We start from the raw sequence: 229 nt of genomic DNA, 5'->3' as shown, positions 1-229 counted from the left end.
TCAAGGACTAGCAGCGCCCATGATAATTCCTATATATTTTCTACCTTCCCCAGGACCGGCATAAGGGTGAACTGCATTATGCCTGGGCCCATAAGGACACCCATGTTAGCCTTTCCTCAAGAAATCATGGACAAATTCTTGCAGAAAACCCTCTTGGGACGATGTGGCGAACCTGAGGGTAAGGGCAAAGGCGTCTTCCAGTCATCCTTCTGATCTGTTTGTTTTTAGG

At 47.6% G+C, this 229-nt stretch overlaps 1 protein-coding gene across 1 annotated transcript in view; it reads left to right on the top strand.

The window, feature by feature from the left end:
- Nucleotides 1-229, top strand: part of LOC119585047 (estradiol 17-beta-dehydrogenase 8-like) — a 10,822-nt gene that overhangs the window by 8,956 nt on the left and 1,637 nt on the right. The window contains exon 6 of the mRNA XM_037933664.1: nucleotides 54-178. Within this exon, the coding sequence (XP_037789592.1) occupies nucleotides 54-178 (125 nt within the window). The remainder of the gene's footprint in view (nucleotides 1-53; nucleotides 179-229) is intronic.

Source organism: Penaeus monodon, chromosome 19 (genome assembly GCF_015228065.2).
Source record: "Penaeus monodon isolate SGIC_2016 chromosome 19, NSTDA_Pmon_1, whole genome shotgun sequence".
Classification (NCBI taxonomy): Eukaryota; Metazoa; Arthropoda; class Malacostraca; order Decapoda; family Penaeidae; genus Penaeus; species Penaeus monodon.
This window is presented reverse-complemented; position numbering and strand designations above follow the sequence as displayed.